This window comes from Gigantopelta aegis, chromosome 14, assembly GCF_016097555.1.
Source record: "Gigantopelta aegis isolate Gae_Host chromosome 14, Gae_host_genome, whole genome shotgun sequence".
NCBI classification, from domain to species: domain Eukaryota; kingdom Metazoa; phylum Mollusca; class Gastropoda; order Neomphalida; family Peltospiridae; genus Gigantopelta; species Gigantopelta aegis.
Window position 1 is genome coordinate 4971791 of NC_054712.1, and position 26280 is coordinate 4998070.

A 26280-nucleotide genomic window follows, 5' to 3' on the forward strand; every position below is an offset into this window, starting at 1 on the left:
GGGTGAGTTTGGTGGGTTAGTGTCTGTGTGTGTGTGTGTGTGTGAGTGAGAGAGTTTGGTGGGTTAGTGTGCGAGTATGTGTGTGTGTGTGCACGTGCGTGTGTGTGGGTGAGTTTGGTGGGTTAGTGTCAATGGGTTAGTGTCAGTGAGTTTGGTGGGTTAGTGTCGGTGAGTTTGGTGAGTTAGTGTTGTGTGTGTGTGAGTGAGAGAGAGTTTGGTGGATGAGTGAGTTTAGTGGGTTAGTGTCAGTGTGTGTGTGTGTGAGTGAGAGAGAGTTGTGAGGGTGAGTTTGGTTGGGTGAGTGTGGGTGAGTTTGGTGGGTGAGTGTGTGTATGTTTGTGCACCTCTATTAGAAATGTTAACAAAAAGAAAAGAAAATCCATGTTTGGTCCACTTTAAAAACCAATAGAAATCCATGAACATCATCAGACTTCTTGCAGTAGGAAATCCTTGCAATATCGAAGGCTATACAAAGATGTTTAAGAATGCTTTAACTCTTCTGCTTTTGGCAGTAAAGAGTTTTACAGTCAACAAGCTTCACTCTAATACGCTACTCCATTCATAGTGTTGCTCCAGCTAGTGCACCATGACTGGTATATCAAAGGCCATGGTATGTGTTATCCTGTCTGTGGGATGGTGCATATAAAAGATCCTTTGCTGCTAATCGAAAAGAGTAGCCCACGAGTAGTGGTTAGTTGTTTATGGTTATTGAGAAAGAAATCGGTGCAGTGGCTTTACACCTACCCATTGAATTGTTAAACTTGCTCTGAGTAGGAGCTGGTACCGGGAGGTGAACCCAGTACCTACCAGCCTTAAGTCTGATGGCGTAACCACTACACCACCAAGAACATTGTAGTTTTTAAACTAAAACCAGATGTCCTATATGTTTTTCGTACACTTCAATACTGTTGATAAAACTGACATTGGTGTGTTAGTCGTCCCAGGCACTGTGTTTGCAGTTAATTATGTGTCACTTTTGCATGTTTAGTTTTTTTTTTTATAGAGAACCTGTGTACAAGTTTGATCACTTAAGTCTTGTGTTAAAGATACTTCGCCTTTTAAATGGAGGTATGGGTTTTTTTACCCTGAGAAAATTTACAATAATATTTGTCAATCTATCAATTAATCAAATTAAAAACTTCACAACGGTTTCATCTTGGCCAATTAGCAAATATGACGAAGAACGTGTTAAATAAGGCATTTGTATGACATTCAAAGAAAGAATAGGAATAAATGTTGAGTGAAAAATCTGTTCGATGTACCCACAGCATTCGTCAAGACCACAAATAGTCAAAATGGTAATTAACAAGCAGGGTCATCTGATCAAATCACAGGTTCAGTAGCGTGTATGCCCTCCATGTGTACCCACAACTGCAAGGCAACGCCTCCTCATTGACTGCCTGATGCATGTAAAGACTGCATTAGAGATACGGTGCCATTGTTCCACTAATGAGGCACCAAGTTCCTGCAAAGTCTGTGGAGGGTTCCCGAGAGTGTGCAGGCGTCTTCTCAGCACATCCCAGACGTGCTTGATGGGATTTAGGTCGGGTAATCCCTTGTCAAGATGGCCATGTGTGGTCTGGCGATGTCATGCTGAAAAATCAGGCCTGGACCATGAGCTGTCATAAAGGGCACAAGTTCTTGGGTCAGCACCTGGTCGCAGTATGCAGCAACATTGAGATTGCGGCCATTTCCACAGAAAACACCCCAAACCATTACTTCCACCTCCGAATCTATCAACTTCACTGACACAACACTGAGCATGACGTTCACCACATTGTGAATCTTGATTCATCGCTAAACACGACTCTATTCCATTCCCTCTGAGTCCATCACAAGTGGTGTTGTGCCTACAGTTGACATTGACGTCAATGAAATTGGGTCAAAATGGTTCCAACATATGGGTGCCATGCGTGGAGTTGAGCAGTTTGCAACCATTCGGATCATTTGCGCGAACACCCGACATCTGAAAAATTCATTACTGGTTGCTGTAGCTGTCATGAAACGGTTGCAGAGGTGATGTAACATGATATGACGGTCATCTGCCTGTGACGTCACATGTGGTCTACCCAGTCAGGGGCGATCAGCTATGGTGCCTGTTTGTTGTATTCGTGTCCGCAGATCATAAATTGCCCGTCGACTGCAACCCAACACCCTTGCAACATCAGCTAGTGACATTCCCACATACAACATGCTGAAGTCACATTCATGCTGCACATTTCGTTTTAATGTGTTTTTTCATTTTGTCAGACTACTGTGAGCAAGTAACGATAAAAACACATGTGCTATTGTAGTCACGTGACCAGTGGCACGTGCAAAAACACTTTTGCCTCAATGGTGCTGTGCACGTGCTATGGATCGGGTCACGTGGGCTGTGATAGGCTTCAAATGGAGTGTAGACATTGCCATTACAAGTTTTTAATTTGACTGAATATATTTACCAGTAATGCACCAAAACAATATGAAAGTTTAAAATTATATAATAGAAGCTGTAACATTAATCATGATCTGTAATTAGCATATTCAATACCACACCTCTATTCAAGACTGAATATATGGTTCCAACATTGTCTGTAGGAGGACTGCCACCAAAACCATTTCTGTAGCATATTCAATACTACATCTCTGTACAAGACGAATTCAAAAACAAGTTATGATAGTCGTGATCAAGGTTATGTAGCCATGACTCCCTGTCTATAGAACTTGACGATATCTGGTCTTGACCATGATATACAGTTCCAACTCCATCTGTAGGAGGATTGACACTTTATAACATGCATCAGTACAGGCGACAAAATTGTTTGCGACAGCTTCCGCATATAAAGGGATGTCTGAATGTGCACAATAATATTTTTAGTAAGGAACTGTAAGCGTTTTACAGACATATTGCTAAAATTATTTTGAAGGCGAAGTGTATTTAATGTTTTTACTAACGAGGTAATAACTGATGCTTTCTGGTTAATGGATTTGGACTGTTACCAGCAGCCACGCCTTATTCATGTGTTTTTTGTTTTGTTTTGTTTTTCTGCTTTTTTGTATTTTTGGTGTGTGGGTTTTTTTGTGCTTTTTTTTTGTGTTATTTTTTGTTGTTGTTGTTGTTGTTGTTTTTTGTTGTTTTTGTGGTTGTGTTTTTTTTGGGGGGTGAACATTCAGGTAGTGATATAAAACATGGTACATGTAAATGAAGGTTTCTGTTTTCCAGGATTAAAACTGGTGTCTTCTTTTTGAAGTTGGGGCGGGATATAGCCCAGTGGTAAAGCTCTCACTTGATGCATGGTCGGTTTCGGATCGATCCCCATAGATGGGCCCATTGAGTTATTTCTCGTTCCAGCCAGTGCACCTCGACAGGTGTTACAAAGATTGTGGTATGTGCTATCCTGTCTATGGGATGGTGCATATAAAAGATCCCTTGCTGCTAATCTAAAAGAGTAGCCCATGAAGTGGCGATAGCAGGTTTCCTCTGCCAATATTTTTCTGGTCCATAACCATATGTCTGATGCCATATAACCATAAATAAAATGTGTTGAGTGCGTCGTTAAATAAAACATTTCCTTTTTCTTCTTTTTGAAGTTTGTTTGCCAGCTGTGTAAAATATAAATGTTAAAGATCCCTGTCGGTGGGCCCATTGACCTATTTCTCATTCCAGCCAGTGCACCACGACTGGTATATCAAAGGCTTTGGTATGTGCTGTCCTGTTCCTGGGATAGTGCATTAGGAAAAATGAAGCGGGTTTCCTCTGATGATTACATGTCAGAATTACCAATGTTTGACATCCAATACTGGTGATGAATTAATCAGTGTGCTTTAGTGGTGTTGTTAAACAAACCAAACTTTTAAACCAAACATTTTGTGTATTAGTCCAAATAATTCAATTCATTTAAGTGTCTCTATACTTATATACTGATATTCAGTCAGAGTTTCTGACAGAGGGTAAAACGGGTATGGTGCAATACCCACATTTTTTGGCAGAGTATATTTTTTTAAGTGAACTTTTTAACAAAATTAATTACTCGTATCATTGCTGTATGCTTGTCTTAACCCTAACCCTAAACATAACCCATTTTTCTTTCTGGGGGATGTGCCCCATACCCCCGTTGACTGGTTGCATTCAATTCCATAGCACCATACCCAAAATGTCTTTCTGGCAGAAACACTGTCAGTTATAGCATTCAGTTATGTAATTGTAGCCATTAAAAAATCATGTTACCATGGCAATAAACTCAGGGCAGCACCTTTAACCTAGCAATGAAATTATGATTAAAAAATGAAAATGCAATAATCACACTGTTTCGGTCATTTCAGATGTTCCACATGAGTCACTTCCCTGTAATCTAGTAGTGGCAGTAACATGAAGACATAATTATTTGAGTTATTGTTGCTTTATCTTAATTGTTCTGCCTGTTCGTGCCTTAATTTAATTTATTACCCATATGGTTAAAAATATCTTGGTACATATCAAAGTGATACGTCCCACTAGAACGCCAAGAGGGACGTAACACTTTCAGTTGGCGCACAACCTTACAGGAGCATCAACGAAACGAGTTGAGTGATATAAATTAAGATCGATTATGGGTAATAAATAGGATATTAAACTCGCTACCATTTCATATCATGTTTATGTCCCTCTTGAAATAATTTTCATTGTCATTCGCTAAAGCTCATGAGAATTGAAAATTATTTCACTCAGGACATAAACATGATACGAAATGGAAGCTCGTTTAATATACTATAATTATTTTATTTTAATTTAAACTTTATTTTTAATTTAATTCAATTTAATTTTGGCTGTTTTGGCTGTCATAATTGTAAGTGAATTTAAAAATTTTTTTTTTACCTTCACACATATTAGAAAAATGTACCCAAACACAGCTGATCTGATTTGGTTTATGGTAAATATGTTGTTGCCAGGGAAACTTAGAACAGAGTATCCTCATTGTTGTTCTGAAGGAAGAAAATTATAGTATTAGCATATAGGGATATTTATGTTAATTTTCATTGTTAACTATTTAATTCTGACATAAAAAATTTAGGTTTTTGGTTTCATCCCCAAACCCAAATTTGTGATAAAATCATATGTACCAGTAACTATCAACAGAACTGTAGTCTAATTAAAAAAAAATCAGTTTTATTGCAGCGTAATTTAATGAATATTCCTTTGCCATCAGTACAAATTATTATCGAATAAAATTGCTTTTGTATTTTTGTATTGTATTAGTGTTTTTTTGTATTAAGCCCTGGTCACACTGTCAAAGATCGTCTGGCCGGATCCACTATGGATGAAAACCTCATGGATGACCCTGGATAGTGGTCTATCTATGGATATACCACGGTTTAACTACGGTTTTCGACGGATAAACCAAGGATTATTAAGGATAGAAGTTAGTTGATAACGGAGAGCACTATTGGTCGCTAGAGGTCGCTACAGATCGTTAAGGATCGCTAAGGATCAGTACAGTTTAGTACGGACCACAACGGATTGTCACAAATGATGCCGAATCGTATCCGTAGCTAACCCGGTGTCCTGATCTTTGACAGTGTGACCGGGGCTTAAGATAGATGGAAACAGCCATATGAGGCTGTCAACATGTGATGTTTGGCCTTCATGCAGACTAGCAATGATTAGCTGTGTTTTTCCAGTGTTTAATGGTTGTTGGGTTTTTGTTCATTATTATACAGAGATAATGTTTAGTTATTAGTCTAGGAATGTTAGTATTTTAGAGGTTTGGAGTTTTGGCACAATGAGGCTAGTCTTTAAAAAACTAAAAATGTTTGCTATATCAGAACTTGCCATCTTAGGTGAGCTATCACCTCACCATCACTCACCTGAAACTAGTTCAAGGAGAGTGATTTTTAACCCACCTTAGCATGTGAATTTGTATGCTATAAGTATAGTAAGACATGTGTCTTAAATGCCTTAATTAAGGGAGCAAATCATCACTGTCATCAATTATTTTTTTTACGTAGAAGTCTGCTATATATGATAGACTCATGCAGGTACTTCAACTCACTTTTATGTTGCGGTTGCCTTATGCATATTCATATATATTTGATGACAGAGCTCTCATTGGTCTACCGGTAGTTCATTGTAATATGGAATCAGCATCCAAAGCTGAACAGTATTAATATGCTAGTCAATCTTGTTATTGTTAAATATAGACTTAAACAGTATTTGTTTCATAAAATAACACAAAATCTGTATTTTCATGGCATGCAGTTCTTATATGTTATATTTTCAGTGAATGAATTTGTTTTGTGTATTTTCAGTTGAATGTTTTTATTAAATTTATTTTATTTTATTGTTAAAAATTAATGTTTTTAAGAACTTTTTATTATTATTAATGTTATTGTTATTGCTACATGTACAGTGTATTATTATTAATAATAATTATTATTATAAATAGGATTTGTCTTAATTTCCATTCATACTACCATTTTCTAGTTTGGAAATATGTTATGTCATATGTCAAGGTCAATAAAATATTGGTGATTTTGTAGTTGCAAGAATATTTGAGCAAGACAATTAACATTAACACAAAATGAAAAGAATGAGTACATTAAGACAAAAAAGAACACCTGTATGTACTTCTACAGTTTACAAGGGGTGGGATGTAGACCAGTGGTATAGTGTTCGCTTGATGTGTGGTTGGTCTGGGATCGAACCCAGTCGGTGGACCCTTTTGGCTATTTCTCGTTCCATCCAGTGCAACACGACTAGTATTTCAAAGGCCATGGTATGTGCTATCCTGTCTGTGGGATGGTGCATATAAAAGATCCCTTGCTACTAATGGGAAAATGTAGCAGGCTTCCTCTCTAAGACTATATGTCAAAAATTATCAAATGTTTGACGTCCAAAAGCCAATGATGAATAAATCAATGTGCTCTAGTGGTGTCATTAAACAAAACAAAGTTCTTCTTTTTTCTACAATTTACAGTGTTAATTTATATTTTCAGGCTTCCATGAATCTCAGATTTTGGGTCAGAAGTGTAAGATTATAAGATGGGATCCCAGAATATCTATATTAAATCATTTTACGATTCCAGTGGAATTGTAAACTTAAATCACCAAATTCAATAACTGATTTCAGTTTAAAGCTGTTTATATATGTTAAAGAAATAGTTCTGTCAAAGATTCTCAGATTTAAGTTGTTTTTGTCATTTGTTTGTTCATTTTTCAGGCCAAGGATTTGGGGAAGTACGCATTGATTGGTGCTGCCGCCCAGCTGGGAGGGATTCTGCGCACAACAATCAGTCTGACTGTCATCATTGTTGAGTGCACGGGGGACATTTCATTCGGCCTGTGTATCATGATCGCCCTCATGGTCTCCAAGTGGGTCGGAGATTTCTTCACCACGGTCAGTAGAACGGAAAACAAGAAAGAATAATCTCAAAACCAGGGCTCGAAACAGCGAAAAGCAGTTCCATTTTCTAGACCTAGCAGATTAAATAGAAGAAAGAAAGAAATGTTTTATTTAACGATGCTCTCAACATTCTTATTTACGGTTATATGGTTAAGGACCACACAAATATTCAGGAAGGAAACTCACTGTTGCCACTTAATGGGCTACTCTTTTCAATTAGTAGCAAGGGATCTTTTATATACACCATCCCATAGACAGGATGGCACATACCACAACCTTTGATATACCAGTTGTGGTGCACTGGCTGGCGTGAGGATTAAATAGAAATTCACCTGCTAAAAAACAATTGCAGGTAATTTTTCAAGACACACACATATATATATATATACATTTTGTATGTATGATTGTCTTATCTGCTATTTAGCTTATGATTCTGTCTTATTTTAATTCCATACTGCTCTATAATACATCTTGGAGGTCCTAATTATCCACACACTGTCACAAACCCTCTACTCATCCAGTGCTGTCTTATTGCCAGCAGGCCACTATTTTGTTAGCAGGATATATTTCTTTTCTATAATCAAACTATAATCCTAGATCAATTAAAGCTTGTTTTTGAAATATATATTGACATGCTCTTGAACTTAGGAGATGTGAAAATTTATTTTCCGTACTTTTTGTTTGCCATGCCCACAAATATGAACATCTATGGATGCAACTATTGGCGACACCGAATACGTTTATGGTAGATGAAATATTTAATTCCATGGTATTGTTGTGTTTTTGTTTCCCCAGGGATTGTACGACATGAACATCGAGGTTAGTGGGATTCCTATATTAATGCCGGAACCTCCACCCATGTGTGAACACCTCAAAGCCAGGTAAGTCATAAACATCAAGGTTAGCGGGATTCCTCTGTTAATGCCGGAACCTCCACCCACGTGTGAACACCTCAAAGCGAGGTAAGTCGTAAACATTGAGGTTAGTGGGATTCCTCTGTTAATGCCAGAACCTCCACCCATGTGTGAACACCTCAAAGCGAGCTAAGTCATAAACATTGAGGTTAGTGGGATTCCTCTGTTAATGCCAGAACCTCCACCCATGTGTGAACACTTCAAAGTGAGGTAAGTCATAAACATTGAGGTTAGTGGGATTCCTCTGTTAATGCCAGAACCTCCACCCATGTGTGAACACCTCAAAGTGAGGTAAGTCATAAACATCGAGGTTAGCGGGATTCCTCTGTTAATGGCGGAACCTCCACCCATGTGTGAACACCTCAAAGTGAGGTAAGTCGTAAACATTGAGGTTAGTGGGATTCCTCTGTTAATGCTGGAACCTCCACCAATGTGTGAACACCTCAAAGCCATAAGTCGTAAACATTGAGGTTAGCGGGATTCCTCTGTTAATGCCAGAACCTCCACCCATGTGTGAACACCTCAAAGTGAGGTAAGTCATAAACATTGAGGTTAGCGGGATTCCTCTGTTAATGTCAGAACCTCCACCCATGTGTGAACACCTCAAAGTGAGGTAAGTCGTAAACATCACGGTTAGTGGGATTCCTCTGTTAATGCCAGAACCTCCACCCATGTGTGAACACCTCAAAGCCAGGTAAGTCAATCGTTAAACATCGAGGTTAGTGGGATTCCTGTGTTAATGTCGGAACCTCCACCCATGTGTGAACACCTCAAAGCCAGGTAAGTCGATTGTTAAACATCGAGGTTAGTGGGATTCCTCTGTTAATGCCAGAACCTCCACCCATGTGGGAACACTTCAAAGTGAGGTAAGTCAAAAACATCGAGGTTAGCGGGATTCCTCTGTTAATGCCAGAACCTCCACCCATGTGTGAACACCTCAAAGTGAGGTAAGTCGTAAACATCACGGTTAGTGGGATTCCTCTGTTAATGCCAGAACCTCCACCCATGTGTGAACACCTCAAAGTGAGGTAAGTCATAAACATCGAGGTTAGCGGGATTCCTCTGTTAATGCCAGAACCTCCACCCATGTGTGAACACCTCAAAGCGAGGTAAGTCATAAACATCGAGGTTAGTGGGATTCCTCTGTTAATGCTGGAACCTCCACCCATGTGTGAACATCTCAAAGCGAGGTAAGTCGTAAACATCGAGGTTAGTGGGATTCCTCTGTTAATGCCAGAACCTCCACCCATGTGTGAACACCTCAAAGCGAGGTAAGTCGTAAACATCGAGGTTAGTGGGATTCCTCTGTTAATGCCAGAACCTCCACCCATGTGTGAACACCTCAAAGCGAGGTAAGTCGTAAACATCGAGGTTAGTGGGATTCCTCTGTTAATGCTGGAACCTCCACCCATGTGTGAACACCTCAAAGCGAAGTAAGTCATAAACATCGAGGTTAGTGGGATTCCTCTGTTAATGCTGGAACCTCCACCCATGTGTGAACACCTCAAAGCCATAAGTCGTAAACATCGAGGTTAGCGGGATTCCTCTGTTAATGCCGGAACCTCCACTCATGTGTGAACACCTCAAAGCCATAAGTCGTAAACATTGAGGTTAGTGGGATTCCTCTGTTAATTTTGGATCCTCCACCAATGTGTGAACACCTCAAAGCCAGGTAAGTCAATCGTTAAACATCGAGGTTAGTGGGATTCCTGTGTTAATGTCGGAACCTCCACCCATGTGTGAACACCTCAAAGCGAGGTAAGTCGATTGTTAAACATCGAGGTTAGTGTGTTTCCTCTATTAATGCCGGAACCTCCACCCATGTTTGAATACCTCAAAGTGAGGTAAGTTGATTGTTAAAGAGACTGTCCCCAGTTTTCTGCCATTGTTGAGAGGTTTCTGACTAACAGAGCTTTTTATAGTCCTCTACTGAGGAAACTACAGGTTTTTTCTTCAGGGTCCTGCGGGTCATCTCTGAGCATCTTCATTTCAAAATTTCCTAGGGAGCATTCCCCTCCCACCCCATAACCAATCTACTCTTTTGGGGAGCTCAGCTTATTTGCCTTCAATAAACTTAAAGTTGCCCCTTTTGGAAGTTTGTGACCACCACCCTGCTTTATAAAATCCTGGATCTACACATGAAAAGCAAAAGAGAAAACTAGATATTTACTCATGACTTTAATACAGTGACGGAGCGGGATGTAGCCCTGTGGTTAAAGCACTCGCCTGATGCAAGGTCAGTCTCGGATCAATCCCTGTTGGTGGGCCCATTGGGCTATTTCTTGTTCCAGCCAGTGCACCACGACTGGTATGTCAAAGACCATTATGTGGTATGTGCTATTCTGTCTGTGGGATGATGCATATAAAGGATCCCTTTCTACTAATAGAAAAATGTAGCAGGTTTCCTTTTCATTACTATATGTCTGAATTATCAAATGTTTGACATCCAGTAGCCCATGATAAATAAATTATTATGCTCTAGTGGTGTTATTAAACTTAAACAAACAAATTTTAACTTTATTCCAGTGAGGTAATGAGCCAGCCCGTATTGTCGCTGTACCCGAAAGAGAAGGTTGGATACATCATCGATGTGCTGATAGCTGAAACATTTTCTGGATTTCCCATAATAGAACCTCGTGTGAGTAAAAAAACATGACTTTACGTTTTTAACCGATACATTATTGCATTAATTACCTCAGCTATGTGGGTTCTCTGTCCTGGACAGTGGCCTCAGTGATGTAGTGGTTAAGCCATCAGACTTAAGGCTAGGAGGTATTGGGTTCGCACCCCAGTATCGGCTCCCATCCAAAATCAAGTTTGAATGACTCAATATGAATATGTAAGATCACTACACTCAGTCTTCACGTTCTCGTCCAAACGCATGTGGACAATTTTAGGAGAGTGGCAATACGTTTTATTTGAAACTTCATGCGATAGCTCGCCTAGCCTAGAAGAGTGACCTGTAGCTCACCTTGAATTTACTCGTGATGTTTCTCTCTCACTAACCCACTGTCCTGGAAAGATGGCACAAACAGCCCAAGACAGTGTTCTTGAATCTTAATTGGATATAAACAGGATTTTAGACAAATTAAAGGGACAGTCAACTCAAACAAGAGCCTTATGTGTTGGAAAGATGCATACCCGGACCACCAACACATACTGTCACTTTAATAAATGAAAAACTCGTAATTTTAGAGTTAATAAAAAAACATGATTATTCTTGCTAACTGGGGGCAGCCATTTTGTTTTGTTTTTGTGACGTCAGGTGTCGGGTGGTATAGCTTGGGGCAAAGTGACGTCAGGTCTGTCCAACTCCTCTATGCACAGTTTAAACAAACGCTCTAATTTAAGACAAGGCACTTCGCTTTCATCAACCTGACTTGTAAAACAACATAAATGACTTGAGAATATAATAAACTATTTAACTAAATATATTTTAACTTGCATCAATAGAACGAAATGGAGTCATAGTATTTTTCTCTTTTAAAAAATCCAAAGAAAAAATACATGTTATTAGGCCTATTGGTAGGGTATGTTTGAGCCAAAACGACCACTCACGATACCCCAGTGGTAATTTTCTTTTCTTTGGGACTACGTAATTGGTCAGTTTTGTGATTTTAGATGGGGAAAATCTACTTAATCAAGGATTTTACAGAATTACTTACAGTAATAAAGCAGGACGGCTGATAATGTCCGTTATGATTTGAGGGGTGTCCGTGCGGTTATCACACAATACCCTGTGATCTTAATAAAAGAGGCACGTCTTTTTAGTATGTCTAGACACAGTGTCTGGGGACAGTCTAAATATACACCTGCCAATCAGGAACCACAGGTACAGGCCACAGAAAGAAAAGACCAATTAACCAAGAAAACACTCCGATTATTATTTCAGTACATGGGTTAATTTATGTACAAAACATAATACCGTTGTTTCGACACTTTGACAATGGTGGTTTATTTTGTATTGAAAAATAATATATACTTGTTGCTGGCTTACTGGGTTGGATATTATTACCGAACATTGCGATGCATCCGCAAAAATCAAGTATGTTTTGTTATTCAATGTTCGAAAACTAATTCCTGACGTGACACGTTAGGTATTATGTAACCACCATCTCACCAGAGGGCATCTTCACTGGGATGGTACAAAATGGCTGCGCCATCACATTTAACCGTTTTATTAATTAACTATACGATTATACATGTTGATATTAAGCAATAATGTGCATTATATATCGTTGACTATGCATACCAGGCCAAATGCCTTAATTGTCCTTTCCTTTAAGAAGAAGATTAATGGTTAGTGAGAGAAGTTGGTGTATTGGCCGTACTCTTTCGTTTGAGTCTTTAAAAGTAATTTTACGTGGGAGCGGGTACTGGAATGTGAACCCCAGTACCTTTCAGACTTAATGACTTAACCACCATGCCACAGAGGCAAAATTAGAATAGCAACATGTCATTTGTTTTTGATTTCCTAGTGCACTATGACATATGAATAAATTACAGTACTGTAGTCAAATGAGAGAGAAATTCATATTTCGTATTGAGGGCTAACCAAAGCTGATTAGGTCCAAAGATATGCTTTTCAAAAAAGAAGACAAAAAAAATATGAAAAAAAAGTTTAATTTAATGTATGAACAAATTAAAGACATTTTTTTTTACAACTGCAATTTTATTAATTTATTCAAATTATATAGCTTTACGTTGCTTCTATTCATGTTTATTGCATACTTACTGATTGATTTTAATGTTGCTCGTTATGTTTGCAGTCGAAGCGAGACCAATCGGTAGGAAAGTTGAAAGGTTTAATATTATCCAGTCAGCTGCTGACATTACTACGTAAAAAGGTAAGTTGTGTTTACCTAGTTTTAATATTATCCAGTCAGTTGCTGACGTTACTTATAAAAAGGTAAGTTGTGTTTAGGTTTAATATTATCCAGTCAGTTGCTGACATTACTTCGTAAAAAGATAAGCTGTGTTTAGGTTTAATATTATCCAGTCAGTTGCTGACGTTACTTCGTTAAAAGGTAAGTTGTGTTTAGGTTTAATATTATCCAGTCAGCTGCTGACGTTACTTCATAAAAAGGTAAGTTGTGTTTGTTGTGTTATGTACACGTTTGTTTCATTCCCAAAACAATTCCCAGATATATTTTAATGGTTAATCCTGAAAATAGAATCCTTTTTTCAATAACAAAAAACCCAATCCAACCTAATTAGCTCTGAAATACAGTTAAAACTCTCTAAACCAGACAGCCAAGGAACCAAGTAAAAAGTCTGGTTTTAAGAGGTATTCTCTTTAGAGAAGTTTTGTCCTGTACTGATATTTAAAAACAGTCCATGAAAAACATTCGATCTTGAGCGATTTCACTGTACATTGATTCTTTTTTCATTATTAAACCTGAAATGGTTTTTTCTTTTTCAGTTCAGTTTTGTAATGTAATAAAAAATGTTTTGAACTTACTCCCATGATTAAATTTCAGTTACATTCATTACAATGTAACGCCATCCCATTGATCCACACATAGCATCACGAGTTTGTTCATTTCTCGATGAATGTAAAAATAATGTTGTCAGGGAATGTCATATTTAAACCTTGGGGGGACCCTCAACATAGAAATTAAATTACATGACAAATAAAAAAATGAACTAATTTTATAATTATTAATTTTTTTTATAAATGAAGTCCTAGTTTGGGAGGCCCCTCTGACAGGGGGGCCCTGAGCAATTGCCCCCTTTGCCTCCTTATAAATCCAGCACTGATCATATCTGATGATGTCACTTTATGTGGGCAAGTTGCTTTTAGTGCTATTGTTAGTAAGTATATGTTTCAGATTTAATTATAAGGATTGTCTGTTATTTCTTTTATGTTCATCTGGGAATAAAAAATAAAAATCCCAGACTTATGTGAGAATGGCTTTGCCATTTCACACAGTTTGCGGATGATTTGTTTTTATCATACCCCGATGAACGTAAAAGAAATAACAGACAATCTTTAAATGATCCACATTTCATTGTTTTGTAATGTCACAAAAGGCTGAACTGGATTTGGTGTGTATTATCCATATTTTTGTGTTTTGTAATTCATCTTGAACTCGTTTCTACAGAATTTTGCACCAGAAGGGATGCCGTGTCCAAGTAACGTGAGAATGAAAGATTTCAATGATCCTTTCCCTACAGAACTAATTAAAATAGAAGTGAGTACATAAACGTATCTTCAGTTTGTAGTGAAGTATAATTACTGGTAACATACAAAGACGCACAAAATATATCAGTAGTTTGTAGTGAAGTATAATTACTGGTAACATACAAAGACGTACAAAATATATCAGTAGTTTGTAGAGAAGTATAATTACTGGTAACATACAAAGACGTACAAAATATATCAGTAGTTTGTAGTGAAGTATACTTACTGGTAACATACAAAGACATACAAAATATATCAGTAGTTTGTAGGGAAGTATAATTACTGGTAACATACAAAGACGTACAAAATATATCAGTAGTTTGTAGTGAAGTATAATTACTGGGAACAAAGAAAGAAGTACAATTGTTAGACGTTTGTAGTGAAGTACAGTTACTTGTAAGATACAAAAATGTACAATTTTCCATAGTTTGTAGTGAAGTACAATTACTGGTAAGATACAAAGATGTACAATTGTCAGCAGTTTGTAGTGAAGTACAGTTACTGTTAAGATAGAATGAAGTAAAAAAAAATCCATAGTTTGAAGTGAAGTGCAATTACTGTTGAGATAGAATGAAGTAAAATTATCCATAGTTTGAAGTGAAGTGCAGTTACTGGTATATCATACAAAGAAGTACAATTGTCGGTTTGTAGTGCAAAGTTTAAACTGTGGCAACTACAATTTCTAAGGAGGGGTTCGAGTCATGCTCCCCTGGACAATAAATTAAAAAAGAAAATTTGTTTTGAGAAGGCAGGTTTTTACCCAACCTACCCACTTGTTAAGACTTATTTGCACCTGTTAAGACTGATTCGCACCTGTTGATACTTATTCGCATCTGTTGATACTTATTTACACCTGTTGATACTTATTCACACCTGTTGAGAAGTATTCGCACCTGTTAAGACTAATTTGCACCTGTTAAGACTTATTCACACCTGTTAAGACTTATTTGCACCTGTTAAGACTGATTTGCATCTGTTGAGACTTATTCACACCTGTTGAGACTTATTCGCACCTGTTGAGACTTATTCACACCTGTTGAGACTTATTTGCACCTGTTGAGACTTATTTGCACCTGTTGAGACTTATTCGCACTTTTTGAGACTTATTCGCACTTGTTGAGAAGTATTTGCACCTGTTGAGACTTATTCGCACTTTTTGAGACTTATTCGCACTTGTTGAGAAGTATTTGCACCTGTTGAGACTTATTTGCACCTGTTGAGACTTATTTACACCTGTTAAGACTTATTTGCACCTGTTAAGACTTACTGGCACCTGTTGAGACTTATTTATGTTAATCTGTTTCCAGGACATCGATCAGAAGCTGACGGATGAAGAAAAAGAGTGTGTGATTGATTTCCGTCCCTATATGAACAAAACACCGTACACAGTGTCTCCTGTAAGTACAGCAAAGTGCACATAGAATGAACACGTTTAAAACAAAACAAACTTTAACTTCTAACATTGTGCAAGGAAATATTACTTTTGCTTTGCTTTGCTTCACTAAATTTCGTAAGATTCAAAATGCAAGTATTTTGAGTTACAGTAGTAATATTTTATGATCTATTGTTTATTAAAGGGACTGCTCTACCATTGAAAATATTTTACAACTACATATACAAATTAAGCCTTTTTGATGACTAAAATTACATATTAAAGATATTTTCCTGGTTAAGATATCAGTATTTAATGTGTAATTTTGGATCCACCCTTGGTCTATGAAGATCGTTAAAAGAAGTAAGTCAATACAAAAATTGGCAACTGTATAGCTGTCATATGGATTATACTGAGTTTGTTGCCATTGTAATGTGTTTATGAAAGATTCCTTTTGGTGACTAAAAGTACATATTATAAATAATTTCTTGTTTAGAATATCAGTGTCTGTATAAACAAGGTGTTTGTTATCTTCCTAGTGTTTGGAATACCAGTGTCTGTATAAACAAGGTGTTTGTTATCTTCCTAGTGTTTGGAATATTAGTGTGTGTATAAACAAGGTGTTTGTTATCTTCCTAGTGTTTGGAATACCAGTGTCTGTATAATCAAGGTGTTTGTTATCTTCCTAGTGTTTGGAATACCAGTGTCTGTATAAACAAGGTGTTTGTTATCTTCCTAGTGTTTAGAATATCAGTGTCTGTATAATCAAGGCGTTTGTTATCTTCCTAGTGTTTAGAATATCAGTGTCTGTATAATCAAGGCGTTTGTTATCTTCCTAGTGTTTAGAATATCAGTGTGTGTATAATCAAGGTGTTTGTTATCTTCCTAGTGTTTAGAATATCAGTGTCTGTATAATCAAGGTGTTTGTTATCTTCCTAGTGTTTAGAATACCAGTGTCTGTATAATCAAGGTGTTTGTTATCTTCCTAGTGTTTAGAATATCAGTGTGTGTATAATCAAGGTGTTTGTTATCTTCCTAGTGTTTAGAATACCAGTGTCTGTATAATCAAGGTGTTTGTTATCTTCCTAGTGTTTAGAATACCAGTGTCTGTATAAACAAGGTGTTTGTTATCTTCCTAGTGTTTACAATACCAGTGTCTGTATAAACAAGGTGTTTGTTATCTTCCTAGTGTTTACAATATCAGTGTCTGTATAATCAAGGTGTTTGTTATCTTCCTAGTGTTTACAATATCAGTGTCTGTATAAACAAGGTGTTTGTTATCTTCCTAGTGTTTAGAATACCAGTGTCTGTATAAACAAGGTGTTTGTTATCTTCCTAGTGTTTAGAATACCAGTGTCTGTATAAACAAGGTGTTTGTTATCTTCCTAGTGTTTAGAATACCAGTGTCTGTATAAACAAGGTGTTTGTTATCTTCCTAGTGTTTACAATATCAGTGTCTGTATAAACAAGGTGTTTTGTTATCTTCCTAGTGTTTGTAGCAGCCCAAACCAGATTTTATCTTCCAATGATTTTTTAAGTACGAAAACAAATATATACTGAGAAAACAAGTGACAATGACTGCTTCAAAAATTAGCACATGACCACAAACACATTGGATATGCAGACACTGGTGTTATAAACAAGAAAATATATTTAATATGCAATTTTAGTCGCCAAAAAGTATTAGTCAAAAACATCTTACAGTGGATGCAAACTCAGGGTACCGTAGTCCCTTTAAATGAAATAAGAAATAATTAATATGTTAACTTTGTTTTGTTTTGTTTTTGCTTTGTGTAGGAGTTTTCAATGCCTCGAGTTTTCCGACTATTCCGTGGTCTCGGGTTACGCCATATTATCATTGTCAATGACAGATATGAGGTAAGCATTTCCTATTTTGTTGGTGCATGTATTTTGTCTATAATATTAGGAATGACATAATAGTTATTGCCATTTCAAGCATGGATTATTAAATAAGTGTCATGATAAGTTGGCTTATTTTGATTAATAATATGGTGATGAGGATGTATATTATATTAAGCCAGATTTGTATTATACCACCAAATTTAATCCCATAGACGATAATAGTAACATGTGGCTAAAACTCTGCAGCTACATATACACCACAAATATAAATACTACCACCCTTCACCCTTAAAGTGAATCAGAGAAAATTAGGGGTCAAGCTGCTCATTTCAGAGATAACGGGTAGCGTCTATGACTACCCTAGTTCCACACAAAATTTTAGTAGGCCTACTTTTTTTTACAGTTACCCAATATATGTTTCAAGCACAAGGTTACTTGACACAATGGTACTAGATGAAATAAAATTGCATACATTTCTTGCCTAGATGAAACTAATATTTTTTTACAAGCAATACACTCACATTTATCACCAATTACAGGACTTGAGGTTTTAACTGCTTTATCAAAAATTGGGTACACATCGAACTTTGACCCAGTTATTTGGTTGAGTACTACCTTTAGTATAAACTGACCTATGTTGAGCAGCCACTTGTCACAAGACATTATGAAAGTTTAAACACCAAGTTTATAATCAAAGTTTAAGAGGTGTACATTGCCAAATCGTACTTTATAATCAGTCTGGCAGATAAACCTTCACAAATATATGTGAACATGTTCAGTATTTATAACTTGGTTTGTCAAGTTATGTTTTTAATTTTTTGTTTGGTTTTTTAAAGTACACATAATACAGTTGTTGATTTTTTTTGTTTCAGCCTCTTGGCATGGTAACAAGAAAAGACCTTGCGAAATTCCGTGCTGAATCAAAACGAGGCATGCTGAAGATTGAACATCTCAAAATAGAAGACATTTAACCTCACAAGCATTTAGACAAGACATAACCATGTACGTACAACTAACATGTTATGATAGAGGACATTTAACTTTTGATAATTTTGACATATATAGTCTTAGAGAGTAAAACCGCTACAATTTTCCATTAGCAGCAAGGGATCTTTTATATGCAGCATCCCACAGACAGGATAGCCCATACCACAACATTTGATAATACGAGTGTGGTGCATGGCTGGAACAAGAAATAGCCTAATGGGCCCACTGACGGGGATCGATCCCACACCGACCGCACACCAAGCAGGTGCTTTACATCTCACCTCACAGTTAGACTTAACTACATGTATGTATGTACAAAGAACATCTCAAGAAGACATTTGACCTCATAAATGTTTAGATGAGACAACCATTCATATACAATGAACATGTTATGATAGAGAACATTTAACCTCACAAGCATTTAGTTGTAACCATGTATGTGAAATGAGCATCTCAAAATAGAAGACATTTAACCTCACAAGCATTTAGTTGTAACCATGTATGTGAAATGAACATCTCAAAATAGAAGACATTTAACCTCACAAGCATTTAGTTGTAACCATGTATGTGAATTGAACATCTCAAAATAGAAGACATTTAACCTCACAAGCATTTAGTTGTAACCATGTATGTGAAATGAGCATCTCAAAATAGAAGACATTTAACCTCACAAGCATTTAGTTGTAACCATGTATGTGAATTGAACATCTCAAAATAGAAGACATTTAACCTCACAAGCATTTAGTTGTAACCATGTATGTGAATTGAACATCTCAAAATAGAAGACATTTAACCTCACAAGCATTTATTTGTAACCATGTATGTGAATTGAACATCTCAAGACAGAAGATATTTAACCTCACAAGCATGGAATATAACACCAAACATTACACATCAAAACTCTATATTATTTTTATTTAAGTTTGCAGTGTCAGTATACAGGAGGCATGACATTACTTCACTTCTTTTGTTAAATTTCTTTCTTTCTTTTTTTACCATCTATTCTCAAAATAAAGTGGAAAATATTTTTTTTTAATTTATGACATTTTTATAATTATTACTGGGGTTTGTTTTTAACAGGAGACATGATCCCGACTGTGTAACCGATTGTATCGGAAATGTAGCAGCCTATAGTGGACTGACAGAAAGGCCGCCCATCGTGTGTGACCCGGAACTTTCTCAAACCCTGGCCATGCAGGTTATGGTAGGGCTGGATAGGACAATTACAACAAAACAAACTCTACTTGCAGAAGTACTTCATCTAAGAGACGGTTACCGCTATGAGGACTGAAAACCTGGTAAACATGAGGCAGATTGTGGCTGTCATTTTGAGCTGCAAGCTGTTGGGAATATTCCAGATCTATTTATGTGGGTTCTTCTGCCAAGTTGAACCAACACAGTAGGGTTTTAATGGATAATAAGAGTCAAACACACACTAACTGCATTTAGAAGATGTACTTAATATAAAATTATTTTAATCCAGAATTTTTTTTACGTTCTGCGATTTCCACCTTAAGGGCCGTTCTCATTACGCGATTAATCGCACCGAATTGTCGCATGTGATCAAATCTTGCTGTGAGAACACCTAAATCGGAACAACTTTAGTCTTATATGTTCTAATTTTTGTCTGTGTGACTAATCGCATAATGAGAACACTAATGGCGGCTGCAAAGTTAAAACATAATTAACTTTAAAAAAAAACCAGCCTAAAAAACATATTTAAATATCTGATAGTTATAAATTTTCACTTTCACTACATATTTTCAAAACTATTTTAATGTTGCCAGTATATTTTACTGAGTGAAAAGTTATAGATAAAAATATATACATTGAGGGTGTTGTGAAGTATAAATTCTGGTAGGGCAACGACTCCAGTATTCGACCACTTATGAAAGAAAGGATTATAACAGATTCATTTTATTGGCATTTATTAATATTTGTTTTTCTTCGTAAATACTTACTGGCAATGCTATTCACTGAATAGACCAATGTTTTGTTGATGCGATATGCGCCAACTACAGTAGGTTTGAGTGCCGCAAGGAAGTGTATGCAGTATTCGACCAGCTGACCCAGTATTTGACCACTTTCTAATTAACTAATAAAACTAAACTTTGAAGTTTATTTTATAGTAAATGCAGCATATGTCAAACAACTAAATCCAAAAAGTTTTGATTTTAACAACTGTAACACAATGTCATATTCATGCATTTATGCACACACGCACATGCTTATATACATATTCACACACACACAATTACTTTCTGATGAACAGTCTCTTTGGTCCTATCTCAATTTACAAATAATGATATTAGACTGAAAATAAAAGAAAACATAATTGTGTAAGTCCTAACACACAGCACCAAAAGACATAAAAGTAGTAAATTTGTGGTTCTTTGGGATTTTATTTTGGGAATGTATCCTCAAGCTTTTCTATTGGTCGAATACTGGGGTAATCCTCTTTATCATATGCCATTATTTGATCACGGGGTCACGTTATTGAAATTATAATGACTGAGGTCACATTGCATTGCCAGCTTCATTTGATTATAAATAAAAACATTAAAGACATTTTCAAAGATTTCAAATGGATTAAAAGTATTGCAAATGTTCACGGAATGTTCGATGGTGTAATAGCATGCTATAAAAATGGCCGACGTTCATATTATCACTATAGCTGATGAATATATACTTAAGTTCATTCACATGGTTATCGTCTGCTATTGTGTTTACAGAAGTAAGAATGTTCACCCTGTCACGTATGTTCAAAATATGTTGGGAAAATCTATATACTATTCAGTTTAAATGAGTATGGTAATTAATTAAATACACTGGTCGAATACTGGGTACTGGTCGAATACTGGGGTCACGGCCCTACATGTTTTGTCAGTGACTATGATAGAAAGCACAAAAGTACCAGAATTTTCACCTAAGTTAATGAAACAAATTTTTTGTTCATTTGTTTTGTTATCATTATTTAAAACTGTACTTTCTGCCAAAACATGATGATAGACATGGCAAGTCGAAATAAAATGTTAAAATAATTTTATATGACCGTTTTATTGAATCGCAGAACAAAATACAAAAAAAAACATTGGTTATGAAGTTAAAATTTAATTTAAACAAAAAAATTGTTAAATTATGTTATGTTATTATGTTATTATACAAGAAAAATATTTTATCATTTCATGTTGATTTTAAGTTAGTCCACCATATTTTGCTTTTTTTAGCAAGTTTTGTTTGGTTTATTTATGTTTTATAACCTGAACTGAACAGGATGCCTAATTTATATTTTGTTATCCACTATACATTACTTATTTGCCTGTTCACTCAGGTGAAAAAATACCTTTTAGCACAATATTTACACAGTTATAGTTTATGTTTATAACAGGTATCCTAATATTTATTATTTCTTAATAATCGGAATTTGTAACCAGAAATGGCCTCGAATATCATCTCATAAACCATTAGCCTTGTTGAAGTTGGTACACAAATAATAAACAATAAAAATACACTGAAACCTGTCTAAACTGGACACTGTACAAACCAGAATACTGTCAAAACTGGCCAAGATTCATCGTCCTGAATTTTCTAAATGATAAAATGCTACCCTCTAATTGCCAGATCCTGTTTTGACAGGTTTTACTGTAGTAAGTATTTTCGTCAAATATAACTCACAATTCGTGTTTTGACAGGTTTTACTGTAGTAAGTATATTCGTCAAATATAACTCACAATTCGTGTTTAGTGAACTGGAACTCTGCTAGTTTAATTATTCCAACTGGTTTTAATTTCCAGTTATTTTAATAAAAGTCAAAATATAATTTAGAAATGGTGGAAAACTCTACACCCTTAAAATAGGAAATAAAAGCTAATAAATGTCTATAGTAACAATGACAAAGATATTACATTTTAAGACTAAGTGTAAATTGTTTCATATTGAAACATCTTTACTTTATTGTCGATTATGCATATTTTGTACAGATATTAGTTTACTGTTCTGAGGTAGTTTGAAAATACTGCCATGGCATTCCTTGATAAAAACAGTTTGCTTTGCAGTCACCTGACCCACAACAGTAGCAGCGTAATTGGTGATGCCCTTCCCCACATCGATTCATTTTGTTATGTCCGAACCACAACCCTCTTCCCCCATGGTATACATATACTTTTGGATACTGCCTTGGTTAATATTTATATGTTGTGGTGGTCAGGATGGGGGGTGCAGGGAGCAGAAAGGGACGAAAGGTCCATGTTTCAGGTTACAACAAAGCAATGTTTTCTTCAAGGATGGCCAAACAGTGAGAATCAAAGTAAACATTCATCAAGTATTGTTCATTCTTACCTGTGATTTTAAATTATGCAAAAATATTGATTTTCCCACCTAATGTTTACGTGTTAGCTGGATGAAAGGAATGAATGGTTGGTGCGAGTGTGTTCAGTTGTGTTTATAAGCAATCACCTGTGATAATTTTTGTACATAAATCAGTTTTGTTTACCGTTTACATTGAGAACAACGTGTGACCAGTTTGGACTGGAATCTTGAATAAGCTTTGTTGTCAGGTAAGCAGGCTAGCTCGGAGTGAACATTTCGACAAAGTTTCTGTTAAATCTTCAAAAATTACAGATATCCTCTTATACTCATTGGCAAAAGTTATTGTGACATGGATTGTTTTGGGGTAATAAATTTGTAAATGGATTTATGGATGTAAACCAGAGAAAATGTGCATGAAACAGCTCGAAGAAATGCAACCAAGCAGTTGTTGCAGTGATTGCATGCTTTGTGCAAGAGACATGGAATATTCGGGAGAAGTCCTGTCCAGTGTTCACCATAACAAGGCCAGACATTCAGTCGCAAATCATTAGCACTCTGTGCAGCCTTCAGAAGTCAGAAAAACACCATTAGTGAACTGTTTGATGCAATTTCATCATGCCATGCCTCAGTAAAAATGACAGTTGGCGAAGTCATAGGGATGCTTGAATCTGGGACCTCACAGCTTGATGTCACACGTCAATTCAACGTCCACAGAAACACCATATGGCACTTATGGCAACGATATCAACAAAACAACCAGGTCAAGGACCGTCCCTGTAGCAGCCGACCACCCGTGACAACCCCTCACCAAAACGCATGGATCCAAACCATGCTGATCCTCAGATCTGGAATGGCATTTCCAGGAACATTCTTCAGCATTTAGTGGCCTCAATGAGACGACGGTGCCAGGCCTATATCTATGTTCAAGGTGGACACACTCACTACTGACTGCGTGAACTTCGCGCTGTACCCCCTCTAGTGATGTGGCTCTTTTCATGGACTATTGCTTGTATACATACCTTTTCTTTCCATGTTATAATGTTTCAAACACGGCAGTAAAAACTTATCATCAATTATCTTTGTCTTTTGTGTGTCACAATAACTTTTGCCTTTGAGTATATTTACTAACAAAACATCAATTATTACATAAAATTATTTTGCCAAATTAAAATTCTTCGCCAATTATTTTAAAAATTAGCAACTGGTGAAGCTTATTCAAAATTCGGTATGGTAATCATATCATCTGTGATAGAAATCATTGACTGAATTTATGAAGCCTGTTCTTCTTAAACGTTGGTTTTTAAGCATTGTAAATACATGTATAATTGTACATGTATTCACACGGGTGTAAGACAAAACCAGGCTGCTGTGTAAATTGGGCCCCATGTGTCGTTTGTGTTCCTAGTTTAGATTGGTTCCCCCCCCCCCCCCCGACGCCACTGTTGATCGTGCCCTTTACATTCCTGTGTTATTATAGCGGAGGGGAAGACAGATGGGAGGAGGTAGGGGAATGAGGCAGTTGTATGACATTGTAGCAGAAACAGTTAACTACAACTCATTTGTATTTTTAAAAAGGTATTCCACCTCTTACCTGCCCTTCTTGATCCAATTAACACCCATTTTGGTTATGGTTATTGAATACTTTGAATTAAAATAAAAATTCCATGATCAAGTTTTATTATGAATTTTAATTTAATTTAAAACCTACACCAGTGGAAATTTCCATTTGTTAAAAGTTAACTGTATGCTATTAAAATATCCACATTATGTTAATGTAGATTTCACAAAACTACATTTTCCTTCTACTTAGACTGTCTGTGTCAACACAAGTAGGCTAGTCAGCGGATTATTTTAATGTTCTACTCAAGTCACTGCAAGTCTTTCACAAAATTTCAGGTTACTATTTTTAAAAACCTCAGGAGCACGTAAAATCACACTTAACAAAATGTCAGGGTAATTGCACTTTGCAAATTAATTAGTGTTAGTAAGAGCAGTTTGTTCAAACGAGGGATGCTATTTAGCATAAATCTATTCACATTTAGGGCCACACAGAAGACCAACCGTGCCACTCAAAATGTTTAATATATACTCATCAAAAAAAGTAGGGGAACTCTTAATAAGAATTTACAATTGCCAAAATTGTAAGGTATATTAGCTGTGGGGAATGGTTATATGATACTAGTGAATTAATTGGGCAAACATTACAACCGGTAGTTCAGTATTACAGTAGGTTTTATGACCACCAAAGATTTTTAAGGACGATTGGAGTCAGAAGTGAAATTTTAAAGTTGATGTTTTTTTATCAGTAAATCGCAAATTAAAACAATAAAAATTACTAAAAACAAAACAATATCAACTGTATGATCAACAGAATGAAAAAGATTGACAGAAATAATGTTCCGCAATGATTAATCAACCTTCCTGGAAATTGTCAAAATCAAGAATGACCCCCCACGCACATGTATACGGGGCAATTGCGTGATGCACGTGCAAACTATGGAATGTGTTTCGGTGTGTTGATAAACAGACCTGAACGTTCTTTACTAGGATGTCTGTGGTCAAAACTTATGTTCTATCTAATAGTTGATATTAACATTAATATTTCAGGTTCCCCTATATTTTTTTTAATAGTATATATTAACAATAAATATTTGTTGAACCATCTCTATTTATATTTTACTTCTTATTTTTACTCTTTCAAATATATTTATTTCTTCTGTGAAGGGTCTGTTAAAAGTTAAGAAAAGAAATATTTGTAAGTTTTCAAATGCTAATGTTCGGGCTCCGATTTCACCTAAGCATTTTATGTTGGGCTCATGCGACGTTAAAGAGCCAGCATTGTTCAGCAATCCGGTCGGCAGTTTCCATCTTGGCAATAAATATGGTAGGATAACCTCTGCTGTTCATCAATCATGAGATGACCTGAGCCCGTGCTTATAACACTCGAGTCCAGACTCAATCTCTAATGACATGACACGCATACAATTTGTATTGCGTTGCCATGACGTTCACGTCGACTCTATTAGGAGTCTTCGGTCTAGACTCTATTAGGAGTCTTCGGTCTAGACTCTAATAGGAGTCTTCGGTCTAGACTCTAAAAGACTTGTAAGCACCAGGCCTGGTCCCAAATACAGAAATTTCATTGGCTGAACAAAAAAGTACCTCAAAATGCTTTTATTCATTTCTAAAAAAAAATCCATTCAAGGTGAAAAATTTATCATTACAAATAATTTGCAAACTCATTTTATATGGTGTGAAATGCCAGAGTGGAATCGGGACCGTATAAAGATTTGT

General features: G+C 36.3%; 1 protein-coding gene across 2 annotated transcripts in view; it reads left to right on the plus strand.

Annotated features, from left to right (window-relative positions):
* LOC121388968 (H(+)/Cl(-) exchange transporter 7-like) overlaps window positions 1–23439 on the plus strand; it is a 155519-nt gene extending 132080 nt beyond the window's left edge. For both annotated transcript variants that reach the window (XM_041520526.1, XM_041520527.1), the window contains 9 exons: window positions 7176–7352; window positions 8154–8239; window positions 10799–10910; window positions 13042–13119; window positions 14377–14466; window positions 15764–15853; window positions 17626–17706; window positions 18564–18693; window positions 19759–23439. In XM_041520526.1, the coding sequence (XP_041376460.1) occupies window positions 7176–7352; window positions 8154–8239; window positions 10799–10910; window positions 13042–13119; window positions 14377–14466; window positions 15764–15853; window positions 17626–17706; window positions 18564–18662 (813 nt within the window). In that variant the 3' untranslated portion in view covers window positions 18663–18693; window positions 19759–23439. The remainder of the gene's footprint in view (window positions 1–7175; window positions 7353–8153; window positions 8240–10798; window positions 10911–13041; window positions 13120–14376; window positions 14467–15763; window positions 15854–17625; window positions 17707–18563; window positions 18694–19758) is intronic.
* The last annotated feature ends 2841 nt before the right edge of the window (window positions 23440–26280 follow it).